Source organism: Xiphophorus maculatus, chromosome 3, assembly GCF_002775205.1.
Source record: "Xiphophorus maculatus strain JP 163 A chromosome 3, X_maculatus-5.0-male, whole genome shotgun sequence".
NCBI lineage: Eukaryota > Metazoa > Chordata > Actinopteri > Cyprinodontiformes > Poeciliidae > Xiphophorus > Xiphophorus maculatus.
This window is the reverse complement of record NC_036445.1, coordinates 9,266,715-9,285,108: the sequence shown is the minus strand read 5'-3', so window position 1 is coordinate 9,285,108 and position 18,394 is coordinate 9,266,715. Positions and strand designations below refer to the sequence as shown.

The 18,394-nt window shown below is 35.6% G+C and overlaps 1 protein-coding gene across 5 annotated transcripts in view; it reads left to right on the top strand.

Annotated features, from left to right (window-relative positions):
- The window catches only part of LOC102237426 (semaphorin-6D-like), a 158,919-nt gene that overhangs the window by 118,716 nt on the left and 21,809 nt on the right, over positions 1–18,394 (top strand). For all 5 annotated transcript variants that reach the window (XM_023330701.1, XM_023330703.1, XM_023330702.1 and 2 more), the window contains 2 exons: positions 7,926–8,003; positions 17,966–18,024. In XM_023330701.1, coding sequence (XP_023186469.1) covers positions 7,926–8,003; positions 17,966–18,024 — 137 coding nt within the window. The remainder of the gene's footprint in view (positions 1–7,925; positions 8,004–17,965; positions 18,025–18,394) is intronic.

Genomic DNA, 18,394 nt, shown 5'->3' with positions numbered 1-18,394 from the left:
AAAACTTTAGATTCCTATTTGTGAAGATACAGAAAGAAAAACATGGAAAGGATGTAAAGAGTCTCAGAATAAATGTTGTAACTCATGAAAGATGTTTCTCTACAAGGAAAATTTCTTCTCAGCAAATCCCCATCCCCAACTCTGATGCTTTCGGTGCTTACTGCTTTACCACAGAACCCCTGCCGGTATGGGAGAGCATGAATAGATACAAAATTCTTTCCTATTTTCTTTGTTTTAAATCTTGCTGCTGCATTTTACACAATGCACTGGAGAGTCACAAAGACCAAGGGAAGTTTCAGAACATTGAGCAAGAATCTTTTAACATATGCAGCTGGTAAAATAACTATTGAACACGTCCATGCTTTTCACAGAAAATATATTTGTATCTCTTTTGACATAAAATTTAAACCAGGTCTCAGAACCAATCCAAATAATCAACACCTGCAAATAAATCATTAGAATCATTTGTTCACAAATTAAGTTATGGTTAAAAAATCAAAATGACATAAAGACTAAGTATTTAACACATTTACAATAAGTTCTTACTATAAAGCCTTTTTGATAGTAACTTCAAAGTGTCTCTGTGCATTGCTCAGGTGGGATTTTGACCAATTCTTTCACACAAGTAAGTCTTCATATCCTGTAGGTTCTGAGTCGATGTTCTCTGATTTTCTTGTCTTTAGACTTTCAATTAGATTTATGTCAGTTGATTAACCAAGCCATTCTTGCAATTTATGCCAGCCTTCAGAGGATATTCAACATGCTTTTTTCTAGTAGTGGAGTCTTATGCAGTGATTGTACACAAAATCATTTGAGTGCATTAATTACTTATTTGATAAGAGAAACTGTACCTGCTTCTCTTTTACAACCTCTCTGCAAGTACTCCATGTCTGTTGGAAACCTCTTTAAATTATTCTTTGAGTCCTCTGTTGAAAATCTTACAAAGGGCACCTGGCTATGGCTGCTTTATGGTGGATTTATGTTCTTTCCACTTCCTGATTATGAACCAAGAAGTACTTACAGGAACGTTAATAGGTTTAGAAAATCAGCTGCAGCCATTGCTGTCCTTGATTTTCCTGTCTTTCCACTCTGCGCAACACTTTGATAATCAACACATTTTTATTGACTGTCATTTGATGCCAAAACAACTGGTAATGATTTCATATAACTGGAGCAGGAATGCTTTAAACACACTGACAAATTTCAGACGGTTTATTGGTACTTACTGTATGTCCTGCACCATAAAACTTCCTTCCACATTAATTTATGGAGCAGCTTGTTGATTATTTCGTTGTATGTTTTTATTATTTGGATTTTTGCCTCCAACTGGCTTGAATTTCATGCTAAAAAATATAATTATTAAGTAAAACATTGATTTCTTATGTACTTATTTTAACCGCTGTATTTAACCTCCTACTTGTGTGCAATAAATTATATTGAATTAAATTTGTTGGTGAAGCAATTCAGAAGATTAGCTTGCATTCTCTAACAAGGTTAGTTGTTTCCATTGGTTGTATGAGCTAAGCTGGACTCACATTTTTTTCTTAAAAAATGTGTTAATGCAAATGAGGTTTATTAGGACCATTGCAGCAAATTCTGTAAAAATCTGGCTATATCTCAAAGTACATTTTTGACTATTTACAAAACCCTTCAGGTAGAAAAGCAACCGTACACTGGCTTAATCTTTAGAGCTGAATAGATTAACTTTTCCCACAAACAACCTGTAGTTAATATGTCATTGTGAAAAATAATGTGGTGTCACAAATTGAATATATGATTAAAAGATGAACACTTAATTAAATTTGTCTTATAAACAATACTTTTCTGAAATATTTTTGAAAAATATTGACAATTTGGACAGAAGTTATGGTTTTAATCATACTTTTTTCCATCTCAGAAACATGATTATTATGTTTTAAGTGTTTTAAACTGTTTAAAATAAAAACATGCACAAAGCATTGACTAAAAAACAGCAGCTGAATCGTAGTGTCTTTCTTTGACTCCAGCTCCTTTGTTTTACCAAAATCTATGTTGCCCCAGCTAATGTAGTTGGTTTCCAGTTTCATGATCTATTTTGGGGGCTGTGAGGAATGTTGGCCTCTTGCAACCCCCACTCTTTACTTTACTCCATCAAAATCAGAGGAGGGGTTTCTTCTTCAGCTTGTTTTGGGAGTGTGTATACCCCCGTAGCATGCAAACCCCACATTGCAAAGGTCTGGAGAAGCTCTCAACATTGTTTAGTCAGAAATTGGTTCCAGCTGATTGGCTGGTAGCCAGCATTGGCTTTTGTAAGATAGAAGAGAGAAGGAAAAGCTGGAATGAGGAGTAGGAAGCTGGGATCTAGCTGTTTTTGTCTGACTGGCTACGTTCCCTGATCCCTTTTAGAGACTAGAACCACAGAATATCTCATGTTTAGATTAGGGGCCCCCAAAAGCCACATCAGCAGCAGCCAGGAGGTCAGATTTCTGCCACCATATCCTCCTGAAACACACCAATGAATCCGTTTCTCTCCAGATCATATGTACGTCATCTCTTTCTCTCGCTCTCTTTCTCTCTCTATTTTCTACCTCCAATTTTTTCTCAATCTTGGCTTGTTTCTCTTTCTCCCCCTCACTGTAGGGAGTATTATCAGGTTTGCTTGTTTTGGTCTTTTTTTATTTTTTTTTTCACCCGGGGTCTTACCGCCAATATTAGGATTCAGAAAAAAAAAGCTTCCATTTCAAGCAGCAGCAGTGAACTGTATGAAATGGGGAATTTTAATAAAAAAAATACAATAAGAGGAGAAGAGGCCCCAAACCCTGGAAGTCTTAAAAGCTCCAGAAGTCCTTTCAGCTACATTTCCTGTTTGATATGAACTCAACGAACTTGCTAAAGTAGAAAATATCTACTGCTTCTCGTTCCATAGGCAGTTGATTGATAATATGGATAAGCGGTCACAACATTTCCTTTCTTAAAAAAATCCTTAAAGGGGCCATTGAAATGAGGTCAAATTTAGAGCACAACTTATCTTTTTTTAAATAGAGTCAGAAAAACATGTACAGTAATCTATTTTTCTTCTAATGCTTCTAATCATTGCCAAATCATGATTCATCCTCCACAAAGACGCTAGACCTATTAGTCTAAACATAGAGTTTTAACTAATACAGCTTACATAGAGTGATGGAAAGCTCTATATTTAAGGAAAGTCAACTTTATTTTTATAGCACATTTCAACAAAAAGCCAGTTCAAAGTGCTTTCCATGAAAAAGCATAAGAAAAAAAAAAACGTTAAATTACTAGATTTAATCTATGTTCTCTAATTATTAATCAAAGACAACTCCAAAGAAATTGGTTTTTAGTCTTGATTTAAAGGCTCTCTGTGTTTGAGCAGTTTTTTTCAGTTTTCTGGAAGTTTGTTCCAGGTGAAACTTATAGATCAGTCAGAACTGCATTATAATAAGGGTTAGAATAAGGGATGAAACATCTAAGAAGGTGTTGTCACAATCAAGGGAAAAATGACAAGAAATGACCCTGTGATGAAATTGAGAAGAAAATATTTTCTTTTTCACAATCCTGGCCTACTCTGTGCCTACAAACTAAAACTTCAAACCAAAGGGACTGCTATAAGATCAAAAAATAAAAACAATATCCACATTTTCTTTTGCAATTTAGTCTATTTTCCTATTTGCTTTTATTGGCCAACATTTTCATGTGGGATAAAATGGTCCCAAAACACTTCATTTAGAGGTAGCAAACAATTTCACTGAGTGGCTGAACAGCTCCTCTATCAGGGAAAATTGCATAATTACTGCCATTAAACATGGGAACATACAAACTGAGGATATTGGAACAAATAGGCCCATTTGGGGTTCTTTTGCAGTGTGGAAAAAATTCATTTAAGGCATGTAAGAGTATTCTTCCTCCTGTCTTCCCTCCTTCCTTCTTTCCTTAGATTCATATTTAACAGATATTGAATAGAAAGCTTGTATATTAATACTAAGTGGGCTACAGAGGAAATTTGATTTGAAAAAAAAATTCTGATACCCTGGCATACTATTCTGTCTTCCTAACAGAAAATAGTATGTCAGATTTTTTTTTTTTTTCTAAACAGATTGGAAAAAGCATCAAATTAAGTTCAGGTTGGAATTAAAATACTTAAATCGTAAAAAAAACACATGCAGGTTTAAAATTATTTCTGTACTGCAATGTTTTTCTTGAGCAGTGTCTATTAGATAATCAGTTTCCAGTAAGTCTGAATTTTGTTATTCCAAAGGTTTTTGGCAACATGATAATGAGCCACAGAGACCCTCAACAGCTGTGTCGATGTTCCTTATAGTTTCAGCCTGCACAAACACACACGCACATTTGTGTGTTCATGATAGTAATGCCCAGAAAGGTGTTTTGTTTTAAGGAGCGACATGGGACAAACATAAATCTGTTGCAGTTCAAGAACTGCACATGCTGTACAACAACTAAGAAAGAAAAACCCCAACAAAAATGATTTCACTGTTCTTTTCCTGAAGTTCCAGCTGGCCTTTTCAGACAGGTTGCTTCAGGGTTGTCGTTTAATTCTGTCAGATTGTTGTAAATGAATGCCTCTGATGGAAGAAAGAGGGGCAGAATGGAGAGAAATCTGCATATATACCTTATGGCGAGCATATGAATAATTTATTGAAGTAGCACTTTAGTATGCGGTGCCACATATTAGCAGTCGCACACAGTGAGGAGAGTCATTTTAGATTTTCAGTAACCAGAGGTCCTTAATCTGTGAACTGTTTGATTCAAAGAAAGCCTCTTCTTTTTGTGTTTAACTTTAAAAAATTCTACTTTGATTCACTTTTGAGAAGTTAACACTCAATTTTGAAAAGTTAAAGTTACATTTACAGAAGTGAGAAAGTCAGTTCTATAAAATATCGGTATTCTTTCTACCTTTGTAACTCTATTAAACACTGAGTTATATGGTAAATATTTCTTTTGATGTCGCCTTACTTGGAGATGATCTATTTTTAAGAACTGTTCAGTTAAAGGTTATGAAATAACTCATGTAGGGTAACTTTATCCTTCAGTCATATATCCAGTTATCCTTGCAGGGTCATGGGGGGGCTTCTGTCTGTCTGCAGTGGTCATTGGGCCAGAGACCCTGGTCACCAGTCCAGCAACACAGAGACACACAGGACAAACAACCATGCACCCACACACACACACACATACAAACCAAAGGGCAATTTAGGTTAACCAATTATTCTGACATCCATTGTATTAGACTGTAAGAGTCTGGAGAGAGAGAGAGAGAGTACCCAGAGAGAACTCAATCATGCATGAGCAGAACATGCAAACTCCATCAGAACGTCCCCAAGTCAGGATTTTACTCCAAATTAGAATATGTCCTCTGATGAAACTCGTTTGTCAGAATGAAGAGTCTTTTGAAAATAACACCCTTTAGGCATGTATTAAACATAGTTTTCATTAAGCCAACATTTTTGAGTTAAAATTATTTTTTTGTTGGTCTGATGTCTAATCTTTGTTGTCGGGTTTCATTAGCTCTAGGAGGAAAATCATCATAATTAACAGAAATGAAGGCTTGAAGATATTATATGTATAATTTAATCACCATAATGTGTTTCACTAGTGAATTGAGTTACTGAAGAAAAGCAATTTTATATGTCATATTCAATAAACTTTCAAAATGTATTGACTCTATAGACATGTTAGTCTACCTCCATCTAATTAAGGATCTGCTTATCATTTCCTATACTTCTTGCTTTAAAATCCATCATGAAAAATTATAAATCAAGTCAAAACAATTCATTTTGATTTGTTTATACCAGTATAGCAGCTGGCAGTCATTCCAAGATCATCCTAATTAGACTGGATGGATGCTCCTTTTTTTAAATAAATGCTCGAAAAATTTTGTTTGGTGCTATACTTTTTGTTTATTTCATTCAAATATCTGGCAGATGAAAAAAAGAGCATTGTCCAAAATCTTCCTGTCTTTAATTCACTTTATTTTTAGCTTCCAGCTCTAGGCGCAGCAGGGGAATAATAGTTCCTCTCTTGATTTCCTCCTGCTCTGAGCTGACACACTGATGTGTTCTCAGTGGGATTCCTCACTAGATTTTACAGTCTGGGGATAAAGATGCACACACAGTGCACCGTCAGTTCAACTGTTCATAAATCATTTCAAATTCTCAAAACGAGCCCCACTCATTAAAACTTATTTAAACTTGACTGCCTCCGAGGTTTGGGTTTGACACTGAAGGAAGCACGTAAGCGTTTTATTGTTTGCCGCCGTTCTTTTGTCACTGTGTACTTTATGCTCATTATGTTGTCGCTGCTGGGTGAATGCCACACTCTTCCAGACAATAACTTGTGCAGCTGTGAAAAATATTTCTCACGCGCTCGCTGTCACCCAGTGTTGTTGTGGCGTATTGTGGTGGTAGGAGGAAGGCCACAGGATCCATGGAGCTCGAGTTGAGAAAAAAATAAAACAATATCTTTAAAAATCAAGCTGGAAAATAAAATTCTACTGATTAGAAGAAAGTTTTAATCAACACAAATTAATTACGGGTCTGAAAGTCGAAGAAAAGCTCTAAATGTCGTGATTCTGCACGAGTCTTTACTGGTGGGGATTGTGACTAATGGCTATTGATTGCGGTTAATGCTGGTGACATTAAGGACAGGATGTAAAGAGGTCCGAGTCTTGATGTTATTCCCTGAATCACAGAGTGGTTAGACAGAACAGCAGACAGGATTATATGATTGAACAATCCTCTGACTGTAGGCTGATGATAAAGCATGTGATCCACTCTAATATGACCATTCAGATTTTGATTAACCATATAACAGTAACATTTATGTTACTGTTAACTGTACTATTGTAACAATAGTACAACTTTTTTATTTTTTAATTGTAATGGAAAGAAAATAAGAATCAATAAAAATGTGAATCATCAGGTTAAATCTGAAACTAGTATTTTTATATAAATATGAAGGAATTATCATCCATATTTACTTAAACTTAGATTTTAAATAGATTTATTACACACAGGATTGCTTATTTACATTTTATTTTGGTTAATTTTGAAAATGGTTTGGTCTTTTATGCAGCACATGGCCAACATAAGTTGTTCTAAACAGATGCAAGGATGAAATGACTTGAGTTGAGCTAATGAAAACTCAAAATTCATCTTAAAAATATTTTAAATGTTAAAAAATATAAAAGCATTTTAAACATTTTTATACAGAAATGCTGGCCCATTGAAAAGTGCATTATGCACTGTAAAGTAGATGCACTATTTGGGTAGAGGTCCTTCTATATGTTGGGGAAGGTTTTCATTCAGAATAGAACAGAAACAGCCTTTATTGTCCTGCACTGGGAAAATTCATGTGAAACAGCAGTAACAGATTTAAAGGTTCACACAAAAAATTCTTAAGTTGTTCCAAAGAAGAATTTAGAAAAGTCACATAATGTTATTAAATGTTGCTAGTTTCAGAAGATTTTTAAAATGCATTTCTGAAACTGCAGAAAGTCCACTCATCCAGTAATAAAAGGATAACTGCACCATAATTATCACATTTCTCAGTGTTCATTAGTTAATAAACAGATCATTTATGATGATCACATCTGCTTGTGTTTTTTTTTTCTATTCATCACTAATTAAAAAAATAACAACACAGCAATTAAAGTGTAGAATTGTTCGGTTGGTTAGAAGGACACTATAATTTTAGGCGCATCGTTTGTGCCAGGCTGCTCAAGGATCCTGTTTTTTTCCAGCCTTTGTTAAGGCAGAGCTGAAGCGGGTGATAGGTGTTGTTTGGTTGGCTTGGTGGCAGGCTAGTGTCTCATTACCAGACTAACATCCAGTGAACTCGGTGTTCTTCACACTTCATGGTCTCCTCATTTCCTTCTACCACTAACAAACCGTCTCCCTGTGTCTGTTATGCAGAAGCTGTTTGTCTTCACGGGACCCTTACTGCATTTGGCTCAAGTCAGACAGCTGTGTCACAGTCTCACCTGGATTCAAGTAAGTCACACACACACACACACAAGCACATTCCTAGTGCTAATAGCTGTTTCATACTTGTAACCTGGGAGGGCAATGCAATCATCAGGTGATGATTGACTTTCTTAGCTGTCATGACTGAATTACTTTAAAGTGCATGTCAAAGCCTGTCAAAGTCATTTACCCGTATGTGGTGCACAGCAGTGCTAATGCAGTATATTATCACAAGAGTCTCTAGCTAATGGAATCTGCTTTTAAAGGGAAAAATAAAGGTCCCTGTGTCTTTTGTTCCAAAGTAGATATATTTTGAAAATTTTACAATTATTTAGATATGTTTTAATTAATCCAATTAGCTTTAATCCTAACAATGTATGGAAAGTGACAGTTTCTTTGCTTATTTTTCAAAATAAAAGTGTTCTGGGGACTGCTTACAACAGCACACAGGCATTGAGATGACACTACATGTTTAGATCCAGGCTCAAATAAAGTGAAAAATTAAATATTTCAAAAGCCAAATGCAATTATTTGTTGCTTAAAAAATTGTTTGTTGTTTAAAAAAATGCTTAAAAAAAGAAAAAAATCCTAACAATGGTTATGAATAAAATTCTGTGAAAAATAGACACATCTGAAGAAAATTTTGAAGGCTTGAAGTGGCAGATTATGTTGGATTGTGGACATAAGACTTGTTGTGGAATAACTGTTTTATTGGAGTATGTTAATGTAATAATTATCAATAATTAGAGTTAATGAATTAATTAATTAGACCCTGGTGCTTTACTTCTCTGGACATTTCAGATTTATGTTTATCTACGCAATGCACAATTATTGTAATCATCGTGATAAAATTTTAATTGTATAATCATGCCAAAAAAAGCATTTGAAAACTTTTTTTTTTTTTTGTCCTGAGGAACACAATCCCACATTAAAGAAACATAAGAAATGATCAGTAGGTTCACATTTATTGGCTACTAAGTTCAACCAGTTTTATTTTTCCTACTTTTCTGTTTTAATAAGATTAGTGTCAAAGAATCTTATTATGTAAAAAACCGCCCAGTACCTATGGCTAATCCATTAATTACTTGTTTTTCTTGGGAAAGATATGATGTAACACCATGGTCCATTCCTCTTATGATCCACTATTTAAGAGAGGGAATACAAAAAAACATGCCATTTGCATAAAGAAGATACTTTTTGATCTCTGAGTCAGTTTTTTTAAGTAAATATTTGATAAATATGTAGAAAACCGCCCAGTGCCAAATGATTGGTAAGGTGAAGGATCAGTGATGCTGTGTCACTGTTTTCTCCCAAAGCATTACCTGAGAACCTCATCAAAGATCATGATGTAATAAACTCTTGCTGTATGTCAGTACATAAAGATAGTATTTATAGAACTTCATTAAAAATTCCAATTAAAACTGGAGAGCAAAAATGAAATCATGCAGACTGTGAATAACAAACACTTTTTGACAGTTCTTCTTTGTCTCCATTCTTTTTTAAGACATTTGAATTAACAGGAGTTTGAAAATGTAACACTCGAGAGTTTATTTTCCTGTTAATGTTGCATCAGTAATTTTCTGCCTGACGTGATTTATTGTCTTTAATAATAAATGTCTGAAGATCAAAAGTTTTCAGATTTGCTCCGAGCAGGATGTTGCAGCTGTTAATTATTTTTGGTCTGAGTGTTAATAAGTGGAGAGATCACTCTCTGAGGTGTTTGCTTGGTCTGATAGCATGAGCGGCCATATAAAGACATTATTAGTTTTGTAACTTGAAGCATCAAAGGGCAGATTTGCAACTTTGTCAATAATGTGCAGCCAAGCAAATGGAGAAGCAATAAATTTCACATCTCTTCTAACTCCTCCAATGAGTTGCGCAGATGCCCATTTAATCTGGTCTGAGGACATCCTCTAAATAATCAATAGCTAATCTAGAATTGGACAAGTGGGCAACATCAACATGATGAATATTTGATCACTGCTTTCTACTCTGATAGTTGGTTGACTCATATTGTGCATTAATCTTGTTTGTTGACAACCGACTGCGGTGTGTGAATTCTGTCCAAGGGAGGATGCAGCGCACATGTTGCTGTTTTTTATAGATGCACTTATAAACAAGCTTCTGAACATCTGAGCAGGTGGCACAGCTGAAGGGCAAAGGTAATGAGTTAGCTCTGATGTTAGATTAGCACAACAAAGTGAAGCATTTCAAATGACATTTGTAGGGAGCTTTTTGTGCTATTTATACCTTTAATGCCAGGTGCATCACATTTTTATTCAGTGTTTTCATATCAAAAATGTCGATGAGTATTAGGAGAGAAAAATACGTTATTTAAAGCCAAGGATTTCTTCATGTAATTACTTTGGTTTCATATCTTATCTGAAAACCAAGCTCTAACTGTTGCTAAGGGGTGCATCCTGGACCTGAGCAGGTCACCAGTCTATCACTGGGCAACACACACCTGCACACAGACACACACCTTTACCTAGAGGCATTTTAGAGACTAATTAACCCAACAAGCATGTTTTGTGGGAGGATAGAATCCATCCATTGAGAGCATGCCAACTCCATTCAGGGAGACCCTAGCTGGGATTTGAACCCATGTCATTGTTGCTGCAAGGCAACAGTGCTAACAAATGCCACTGTGCAGCTCTTTGGAAAAGTGTGAAAATTTGAAATGAAAATTGTGACGTAACATCGGTTTAAGGGTATCTTAGAATGATTTGTATCTGAGAGCTTTAACTATTCTTGTGTTGCATCTGTATGCAGTCTGTGTTGAACATATTGGAGGATATCAGTTGAATTTTCTGTAGCTGATGTTTAACTCTTTCTTCCACTTAGTTAGACCAGACATCATTATCATGGTTGTTTTGTTGTATCTTTCAGGAATGGTGCAGTTTGTTGTTTACATGTAAAGAGTTTAATTAGTCGCATTGTTAGTAATTTTTGAAAGGTACCCACTATGACAAAGCTTACAATTAATTGATTAAAGACAGTCTCATAATTTTTGATTGGCATCCACTTCACACCACTGCTGCATGTCAGAGGACTAGGTTGCTGTAAAATTTTAATTAGACTTCAATGAGCAAGGAACAGGTTAATTACTCCAAACCTCGACTCCTCTCTTTCCGTTGGTTTAAAACCCATCCCATAAAATAAGAAGTGGGTTTTGTCTGCATGTGTTTCAGTTTCACAGCAGTGTGCTGCCCTGTCTAAGAAAATATGGATGGAAGACGGATTGGTCGTTGTGTCGACAGATGGATGCAATAAAGGGCAGAGGAAGGGGGCTGTTAAAAGTGCTATTTTCTTGTCCTGATCATCAAGGACTATGTGTGCCTCTGTGGTTGATGTACAACCTGCTGCTAAATCACCACACTGGGTGTTTTTCCTGTCTTCCCTCCTATGTGTAGTGGTTGTAAACTGTTGCTGCCGTCTGACATGACTCTGCATGCATCACCGTCACACACAGAGTCGGAGAAGGAGAGCGCCACATCCACCGCCAGCCGCTTTCCAATAGATTATCTTGAAGGCTGAAAATGTGCCGACCTGGAATTATTGCATATCTTCTGCTTGGTCACTCAGACATATTACTTTCTCTGCCCTCGCATGGAAAGGGACTCATGGATTTTTTTTTCCACTGCAGGTTTTGTCTGTGCACTCTGGTATTTACCCATTAGAAATCAGCTAATATATTTGGTTTGCTGTTATTAATATTGTCCTACATGAGAGTAAAAAAGAAATACTTGATATAGTATTTGATAACTTTATTGGTCAACTTCTGATGCATGTTTCTTTCATTCATTCACTTGTTAGGTTTTTTTTTATGTACCACATATTGACCTGTAAAACAGTATGTCTGACTTGTTGATTTTCACCCCTGGAAGGCATAAAGTTTATGTGTGGCAGGCGACACAAAAGGCATATTAATGCGATCTTGCAAAACTTGTCTCTCCTAAACATTTTGTTTTCATTTATCAAGCCCCCTTTAGTGCACCAGCCATGATTTGCAGTCTCCCACGTCCAACAAATGTAACACCTATAATTTGTATGTTTTGTGTCATTAATAATGCTGTAATCGAGTTTTTGTGCTGAGCTTCATTCACAGTGAAGCAAATGCCAGTCAAAGACATTAATTTGTCCATAAATAGAAGTGTCTTTTTCAAAGCTGAAAGAAAATGTATGTAGATTTTCCTTTTATCTAAAGCTCTCCATAATAAACTAATGCAAGAAAGGCTGCTAATGATGACATGAAGGAGATTAAAAATCCACCTACTTGTTTTAATCAGCAGAGTGAGGAGCTGAGGCAGATGAGGCAAGTACAAATGGCCATTAAATTGGGGAAAAAAGTCAAACTCCTAACTTATATTTTATATCTTTGATTTTAAATGTAATTTCATTAACTAGTTGCAGCTCAATACACATTAAACATACCTTTCAATCCTTGATAAGTTGATAAATGTTAACAAATATCCCACTAACTCTATTTGATGAGCGCCCCCAGATGTTCAAACTGTGTTAAAGCAGGTGTGAGCTTTAACACATTAACGTATCATATACTATTTATTTAGTGTCACATCTGGGCAACCACAGGCTGAAATAACTGTGATCTCTTAAGATGGGTCATTGAAATTAAATAAACCAAATGTAAAGAAGCATCTTAAACTTTGGGGAAGCTTTTTTTTTTTGATTAGCATTTAAAGACTTTTCTGACTCAAATGAAGACTTCTGTAATTGTTGCTGGATCATTCTCTGAAGTGCAGCAAGATGTGCTCTATAGATGCAGCAATGGAAGTGCCGATGTGGCTTCACGCTAGCGGGGCCCATAGAGTTACTTGCCGAAGTTTGATTTATGAGCCGCTTTTAGTGTACAGGACAAAGCGACGCTGGAAACCAGTGGACCAGAACCTTGGAGAGATCAGCCAAAAAAATCTTGTCCAAACCCAACAGTAATATCAGATTTCTACCAGAAAGCTAGAGAGAGAGAGCGGTATGCACAGAAAGAAAACATCACAATGGGAAAAAAAGCTGAGGTTTGGGTAAAGTAGCTGACCAGAAGAAGTAAAGAATTTATTTTACAGATAATATTTTAGAATAATGAAAGGGGGGGAAAGAAGTCTGCTTTTTTGGGGTTTTTAAATTTGAGAGAAAAAAGAAGAATTGGCTGCAGCTGAATGTGACACTTAGATTTTAGACTTGCATGAAGGAATATAGCTTATTTTTATCAAGGCAACTGACGAATAGCTGGCAAAAGGGGAAAAAAGGAAGGAGCATTATAAAGGATGATAAGAGCAGCAATGGAAGAAGAGAACGATGAGCTGATGTGAATCAGGCAGCAGCAGAGCCCACAGTTGGATTTGAAGAATCTCAAAGTCATCTACCTCCTGGTACTTACTCTTTTCATAGACCATCAGACCTTTTTTTTATTCCTTTCCTCTTTTCCTATCCAGAGGAAGCATACATTTTAATGGCTGATTTGTGGTGGCTCAAAATGATAAAGAAGAAAAAACAGAACGATTTTACATGAAAAGACTGTGGCTGAACCTCTCTGCTTTTTTTCTTTCTCTGGATGTTTAGTCTTGTGTCATCCATAATGCATTCGACAAAGTCCCTGTCACCAAAGCCTTACGCTGAAACTAAAGGCTGCCGAGGCAGAAGGATGGAAACAAATCCAGGAAAGGGGAAGCAAATCATCTGTGGTGTGCAGGTGGAAAAATCTTTTTAAACAAAACGCTGCTTAGATTGGTGCATCTCACATTACATCTATGAAAGTTGATTGATGTAATGTCCTAACTACTTACTAATATTCATATACTAGCTTTAATATTCACCAAATAATATTTGTTTTTGCAAAAATTATATTTTTTAGTCTGTTGCTTGATATTTTGAAAGCTACAAGCAATTATTGTGCCTGCTTTAAAAAAAATCATAGCTTTAATTGAAGTAAATCAACTGAACAGTTCTGTTAAGTGTTTGCATTGCTAAGGCAGTGTGCATGTTCTATGCTAAAAATAGTGCCAAATTATGGAAATAACTAAAAATAGAACATAGTTTTTCTTTTTAAAATGATTATAACCAGTTTTATAATGAAGATAAATATGTAAATACAAAGACAGTACATGTATCCTAATTGTTTGTGTATAATTGAGCACAAAATTCTTCATATCCCTAGAACTTTTATTTTTTATTGTCATTTAATCATAAGGTGTGTTTTTTATAGGAAATGCAATAATCCAATGTAAGAGTGTTATTTTTTCTTTCAATGCAACTGGATATGAGCATGTAATACAACATTACTAGTTAATGAAATCCTAACAACAAACCACTACTTCTCAAGGACAATCTTTGAGTTTTCCTTTTGATACAAACTACAGATAAGAGTTCAGAATAAAAATTTGAGTATCAACAATACTATCAAAATAACTCAACTAGAACAGCTGAGAAAAGGACTTAGAAACGAGGGCTTTTGTCCAGATAACTTTATGTTACTGCTGGGATTAGCTGAGAATGTTGTCATAATATGAACATAAGTGGTTACCTGTGGAACTGGGCACAAGTTGTAAGGAAGTACTTTAATGTACAACATTTAGGATGGGTGATTGAATTAAAGTGGCCATAGATTTATTTTTTTAATCCACCTCAGCACAGATAGAAGGAATGCACAATGCATGCTGTCGATTTCTGTTATCTTTTGATTTCTGCTCTGGATTAATTTTATCCTTGGTCATTTTCACAAAATGAACCAGACTGGTGAAAATTGATAATCATGTGTTAGATGGTTACCTTTTTGTTGCTCAAATAGTCAAATATGAATAAACAGAAAACTGCTGAAAAGTATAAAGGAGGAAATTGACTGGTGCTTGCCAAAGTCTGTTGAAGCAGCTGAATTAAAGAGTTGACATGTTCCCTCTGAAAATACAGCTTCCTCTAAAACAGCTGCTTACAGTTTTGTCATGTTCATGATTCAAGACTATAGGTTGTATGAAATCATATTTTCTGATTGTATTAATCTATTTTTTTTTCCTTCCGACAAACTAAGCAACTCGTTGGGGTATTAATAGTCCATCAGTACAATATATTTACTTTAACTCTTATAATTAAATTGTAAAGTACAGTATTTACTCACTCTTATTTGCTTATGTTTCTACTGTAATGGCATACAGATGTAAGTGTCTATTATAGGATGTTTTTGACATTTTAACAAGTTCTCAGAGACGAGTTATAAGGTAGAATTGCACCAGACTTTAGGACATGACTGAAAGCAGCAGATGCTTCTCCAGATGTTGAGTGCAGCTGTCCCAGAATTTCTCCCTATGTGAGACATATAGTAATATATAATAAAATATGTTCCTACTTTTCCAAATTACAAATGTATTCACTTTGCCAATGATATTTCTAATATTGTAATAAAGACAAGCATGTAGTTCTTGTGACTTTATCACATATGTATTTTTTGATACAGTTGGCTACACGTTGTCTAATATCTTCCGTATGTTACTCCATATACTTTTGAATCCTGTAGTTAATTTGTTTGGCAGAGATCCACCTTATCTGGATGAGAGTTTGGCTTGTTGTGTACGACTGCATTCATTAAAGTTAAAGGCTGCCATCCAACAGCTTATTTTATGTCTGATCTGTCGAGTAAAATCAATAGGGTCTCTCTGAGTGCGACACTATTTTATTGTCAGCCAGAATCCAAATAATGAACCCCCAGGAAAACCAACATGCCATGTGGAAATACTGCCCAATGCTGTTAGATGATGTTGATCTAACAACTCTTTAGCTACCTAGAGAGGACCAGCTAAAGAGTGGGAAAATAAAGGGGAAGTAGCTAGTTTCTTGTTTGGAAAGTTGATTGAATTAAAACAAATTAATCATGTTTGTGTTCAGCTGCTCTCTGCTTATGAAAGCCAATTACTACTATCCAGTCTTGTTTTTCTAAAACATAAAGGGAACATGCTTTTCCACTAGCTATCACAGCTTTTCCTTTACAAACATCAGTACACTACATTTAGTCAAATTAAGTGCCCTGCCTCCTGCTGAGGTCGACATGTTTTTATCTTCATTTAAACAGATTTGAGTTGTGAACTTATTTTTTTATTCTTCTGCAACACTTTACACTTAAATGTATAATTAGCATGGCCTAAACCATGTTCATATTTAGCACAAGGCTAATTTAAAGGATTTGTTATTCATAGTGCATCAAACGACAGAAATGTTTTGTTGTTTGCATTCTGCTTTACGAGGTGTGTTTGTTGTAGTAATGATTAGCTGATCAGAGTGCTCAGATCTCTTCACCTGCCTTTAAGATGCAGCCTGGTGTTTGTTTTTCCTTCTGCATTATTATTTTTTTCTACTTTTTTGGCATTTTGATTGTTCAAGTATTTTAGAAACTTATTTTCTCACATACTGCAATTGGTTTGTTAAAGGAGGAGAGGAGTGCATGAATGCTTATACAAAGTGGATACTGGATCATTACACTTGAGCTTGTGCTGTTTATAGGTCTGTGTTTGTTTTATTTTGGTTCAATGCACTGTGTGGGAGGATAACTGGCATTGGTGGGAAACTCACCATGGTTAAAGGCGCTAAACTCAATCTCATTACTCAACCATCGAGCGGATGAGTCTGGATGAGCCGTCAATTTCTAACGGATGTGAAAAGGGAAAGATCGAGCGTTTATATGAGGAAGAACAGCGTAAAAATTGTAGACTCGTTTTAATCATCACAGCAGAAAGTTGGCTATCAGGCTTTCTGTTCAGTTTGAAACGGTTCAGAAGGTGGATTTGGCTACATCAACATAAAAGTGGCAAGAATTTTTCTGTGAAAGTTATTTTTTTCCATTTGCAGTAGAACACTTCATTGAAGTGTGTCTCAGTTTCTGGGTGTTAAATACGATTTAATCCAAAGAATATGCAGCTAAGATTAATTAGGCAAGCACTCATATTTATTTATTTGATACATTTTATAGCAAAAATGTTAAGCAAATAGATGTCTCTGACAATCACTGAATGCATTTTTGTTTTAATTATTATTTTTTTATGCTTTCTCTAACCAAGTTGACTAAAAACCAGTTATTTTATTTTGCTTTGTTTTGTTTCTATTATTTTATGTATTTTGTAAAAAGATAAACATCCAATAACTATTGAATAAAAGTCTTGTAGAGAAAATATTTATCTTTCCTTTTCTTCAGTCACTGAGAAGTAGTGCATTGTTTTGTCAATAATTTAATGCTTAACACTTGAGTATCCAAATATAATCAATTTCTTCATGTCAAAATCCATGGTAAACAAACTACTAAAGAGGTTGTGACAGTAATTCTCCCATCTCTGCGTGTTTGTTTTCTGTAGATATATATATACAACTCTCTGTATAATCTCTTGATGCCATTAACAGCAGGAGGTTCAGCAGAAGGAAGAATGTCTCCATAAATATCATCGGTAAATGACAGGTTTTTCTGTCAGTAGCTCTGGATCAACACACTTGTCTCTGCACTATTTTTCTCTGACACTCCAGAATCACACACTGAAGCCGTCATTGCAGAGCAGAGAAACTGTAGGTACCAATTTTAACAGTGGTAGCCTTGATGCAGCTACAAAAAGTGCTGCGTACAAGTAAACTGGGAAATAAGTAACCGGGTGCAAGAAAGAAGTCACCCCAGAAAACTACAACTCCTCAAAAATAAACTTTTATAATCTGCTAAATGCTACAGTGGCATTGCAGTCTTGTTGGCAAATTTAATAGCAGATTCTCCCTTCGGTTCTTTGTGCCCCTTTGTCCCAACAACAGAAATGTGCTGACCTTCGCCAGACACAAAACAGATTAAATTGTAGAGTTGTGCACTTACCTTCCGATCTCCAATCAGTCCTCACAGTGAAATCAATTTTGTAAAGAGGTGCTTTGTTTGGGAAGGACATGTCAGTGAAATGGATTGATGTAAATTTACTGACAAGTTTCTTTGTTGCTGTTTGTGTGTGTTTGTTTATGTTCAGAGGCGGGTTTGAACAGGACGTGGAGAACGGCTACCATCAGCATCCTGATACCTGTCACGGTGAGATGGAATCCATTTAAGTGTTAATGTGCAGCATGTTTTTGTCTGATTAGTGTTAAAGTAGTAAAAGGAGTCCTCCACTTTGGAAATCTGGTGCCTTTTATGATGATACCTCAGCGTATTTCAAAGAAATTCCTCAAAATCCCAAGTATCTGTATTTGTGCATTGATCACAGTGAGTTGATCATACCAAGGCTCTGAAGTCTGAAGTTGTGTTTTATGTTTTATGAGTCTCACTGCAACTGTCCCAAACACACCAAAAGGATGTCATATTCTTTTTGGTGTGTTTTCCAGGCGCAGCTGCTTAATTTTGACTTAACTCTCCAAATGATGCTAGTATCCTTCAAACAACTGCTGCTTGCCATCTCCTT